Source organism: Peromyscus maniculatus, chromosome 18 (genome assembly GCF_049852395.1).
Source record: "Peromyscus maniculatus bairdii isolate BWxNUB_F1_BW_parent chromosome 18, HU_Pman_BW_mat_3.1, whole genome shotgun sequence".
Classification (NCBI taxonomy): Eukaryota; Metazoa; Chordata; class Mammalia; order Rodentia; family Cricetidae; genus Peromyscus; species Peromyscus maniculatus.
The window spans coordinates 53,553,371-53,557,281 of record NC_134869.1 but is presented as its reverse complement, the minus strand read 5'-3'; the positions used below and the strand labels follow the sequence as shown (position 1 = coordinate 53,557,281).

General features: G+C 34.0%; 1 protein-coding gene across 1 annotated transcript; it reads right to left on the bottom strand.

Moving 5' to 3' along the window:
• Nucleotides 1–660: 660 nt before the first annotated feature.
• On the bottom strand, nucleotides 661–1,599 carry LOC102910739 (olfactory receptor 6C3-like). Its single transcript, XM_006996164.3, has one exon. It carries the CDS (start codon nucleotides 1,597–1,599, stop codon nucleotides 661–663), a length of 939 nt encoding a protein of 312 aa, XP_006996226.1.
• Between the last annotated feature and the right edge of the window lie 2,312 nt (nucleotides 1,600–3,911).

Here is a 3,911-nt window from a genome sequence, read left to right as displayed (position 1 = left end):
ACGCTAAATCTAAAGGAATATAATATAATACACATTTGTATCAAGGTTAGAAAAGATAGATTGAGAAACTGTGCCCAATGAAATGGAAAAGAAAATAATAACAAATAAATAACAGGTGTAAATGCATTTTACCATTAACATCATATTTTTGTTGACAGAGACAGGAACAAAAAAACAAGTTCTTATTCCACAATATTGATATCTATCAAATGTTCCATAACATTTTACACTGATTTAAATTTAAATCCCCAACTCTTTTAGGGTGTAATGTTTCAATGCAGATGAAATGCTAAACAATACCTACACAGGTTTAAAAGAAAACATAACATAGTAACTTTCAAATTTAAAAGAAATTTGAGGGACTAGAGAGATGGCTCCGGGTTTAAAAGCTCTTGATGTCGTTTCCAAGGACACTGGTGCAATTCCAAGTACCCACATGGTGGCCACAACCATCTGAAAATCTACTTCCAAGGGACCCAATGACCTCTTCTGGTCTCTGTGGGAACCCGGCTTGCAAAAGGTACACAGGTATACATACAGGCAAAACACCCATACACACAAAATACTTTGTTAGAAAGCTGAAACCAATGAGCTCATAATACAAAGTTTCATTCCTCCTATTTTGAAGAGGTATAATGACATTTGTGTTAACAAGTACTTTTATTTGTTTCCATAAAACATTACTTTATTAATCAACTCTTTGAAGGCTTGTTTTACTTGTTGATTTCTCAAAGTGTAAATAAAAGGGTTCAACATGGGAGCAATTGAAGTATTGAGAAGAGCCACACCTTTGGTCAGTGATGCTCTTTCATTGGCAGAAGGTTTGACATACATGAAAATGCAGCTTCCATAAGAGATGGAGATGACAATCATGTGAGAGGAACAGGTGGAGAAAGCCTTTTTCCTCTGACTGGCAGATGGGAACCTCAGAATGGTACTGATGATGAAGATGTATGACAGAATCACTAGTGCCAGTGTGAACAGCAGAGTTATAAAGGCAAAATAAAAGCCAATTGTCTCTAAAAACCATGTATCTGAGCATGACAGTTGTAAAATGGGGAAGTAGTCACAGCAGAAATGATCAATGACATTCGAACCACAAAAATCTAACTTGAGGAATAACATAAGCAATGGGAAGATGGTCAGAAATCCTCCCAGCCATGCAGTGAGAACAAGAAGAGTGCAAACTTTCTGGTTCATGATGATGGTGTAATGCAGTGGTTTGCAGATGGCGACATAGCGATCATAAGACATAGCAGTTAGAAGAAAGAACTCAGACACACCCATGGAAATGAAGAAAAATAACTGAGCCAAACAGTTGTTATAAGAGATTGTCTTGACTTTAGTAATTATTGACTCCAAAAATCTGGGGATGGAAACACTGGTGAATATAATTTCTAAGAAGGAGAAATTCCGGAGGAAAAAATACATAGGAGTCTTTAACTGAGCATGTAGCAAGGTAAGTGTGATGATGCTTAGGTTTCCACAGACACTTAATATGTAAGCAATGAATAAAAAGAAAAAAATTACAACCTGAAACTCTGGTGTGTCTGATATGCCCAAGAGCACAAACTCAGTAATCATAGAGTGGTTTCTCATACTGATTTATAGTCCATAGAATCTATTGATAAAATCAAAGTACATTTATATTTAATATGAGAATTAAAGTTTAAATGTTGATATTACTATATGCAGTGAAATGAAACAATATCTGCTCATTCCTATTAAACAGAAAACATCTTGTTGAAAGAAAATATATTTTTAAGTGAGTGTATAAAGCCCCCTTCAACAATTATACACAAAAACTCGACATATAGTCATAATTTCTGTATGTGTAGGATACCATTGAATTATAGATTTATGCCACAACATTTTAATGGTGTCTTCATTTTCAATATGAAACGCTGGTTTCTGGTTTCACATATCATATGCTTTCAGGACTGAATATATAATGTTTAATTTCAGTTCTAGTACTATTTCCAAACTTCTTTATTGGTAGAAACTGAGCACCCAATCATATTTACTAAACCTAAATGCTGTCATGGTTATTTCAAACTTAAAATGTGTTGTTTTAAAATAGCCAGAGAAACAAATGTGTTTGTGAACACAGAAATGAGACTAGATTTTCTTTTACTAGAAAAACACATAATTCTTAATTTGTGAGAATTCTAACAGGAGCAAGGAAAATAATTTAATCATAGTCAGAAGTAAATAATTACTTTATATGAATTCTGAGCATTTTAATATTTTCTTTTTACTAAATTCACTTTGTGATTTTTACCTTTAAACTTTCTTGGGGACAAAAACTAACTCATACTGAAGATTTTTTTATCTCAAAGTATAATAGTGCTTCTCAAAGAATCAATAGAATAAAGAAGATTTTCTATAGGATTTACTTTATCAAACCACAGAGCTCTACACTGTAATCTTCTATCAGTCCTATTCTCTCCTGATACTTAACAGACAACACAGAGTCTGTGTATAAGTTATCACCAAATGTGATGCACTACTTTCTAGGCAGGGAGTTCTGCAAGGAATTAGTACTGAAACTGATAATGGGCATTATCCACCTTTTTCTTTCTAGTCTTCAGAGTCTCAGAGTGTTTTCTCTTTTAGGAATATACATATCTTTTTCATCAGTATCTCATCAAAACTGAAAAGTAACTGTGTAGTTTACATGATAGTTAAAATATACTAAAATGTAAAATTAATAGCAATAAATATATTTAAGTGATAATTTGGGGATCCTTGCATTTTCCCAGTAAAGTAAATCTTTCAATGTTAGATAAAATTTCATTCCCTCACAAATGTGAAACATATTGGTTGGTGTATATGGTAATACCAATCGGATATAAAACCCTACAGTATATAGCCATGACTTAAATTTTGCCACTTAAAATACAAAATTAAACATATTAATATTCTCCAGAAGTTTTCTCATTCAAGTCACTCTTGACTCTGTTTATTACACTGAAGCCTGTCACATTAAAAACTCCATGCTGGCCGGGCGGTGGTGGCGCATGCCTTTAATCCCAGCACTTGGGAGGCAGAGGCAGGCAGATCTATGTGAGTTCGAGGCCAGCCTGGGCTACCAAGTGAGTTCCAGGAAAGGCGCAAAGCTACACAGAGAAACCCTGTCTCGAAAAAAAAAAAAAAAAAAAAAAAACTCCATGCTGAATTTCTTGTAAGATTGCTGACAGCCTCACTTAGAAATGAAAATAAATGTATCTTTAGTCTCTTTTATTGCTTCATAGAAAATGAGTGTGCTATAAAGCATATTATTGTCATTCTTGCAATTCTTTAAGAAAATGAAGCAACTGATACACTCTGAAGATACTCAAAAGTGAAACCTTTTGCAGGTCTCTGTATACAGTAAAGATTGAAATCTGCACAAACATAAATAAAGCCTTACCTTCTCTGGACAGTGTACAAATCCCTGATACACTCAACTAAAGAACAGAAGGATACAAACAGAAGTTCAAGACATGTATCTGTTGTGACTCATCTTTCTTGAAAACCGAACAGTATAGAGAGACAAAGAAAATACGTGTACCAATCAACTGATAACATTCAACCTGGCTTCCCTTTGGTCAAGCAATTTTCCTAATAAATGCATGGACTCAGTCTATGCTCAAGGGATAATTCATTCTCAATTCATTTGGGATTAAATAAACACAGGACTAAACTGCCCTACAATGGGCTCCTCTTTGACAGTCTTATTGATATTTTACTAATTAGTAAATTCTGCTAGTGCAAAGCAGAATAGGAAACTAAAAAAAAAAATTAATATCTCCAAAAGTCAGGATTCTATCTTGTCTTTGTTTTCTATGTTTTTAATTTCAAGATTGGTGTGTGCTCCACAATATGAGACCCAGAACCACAACAGGATAGAGACCTATCTTTACCCTACT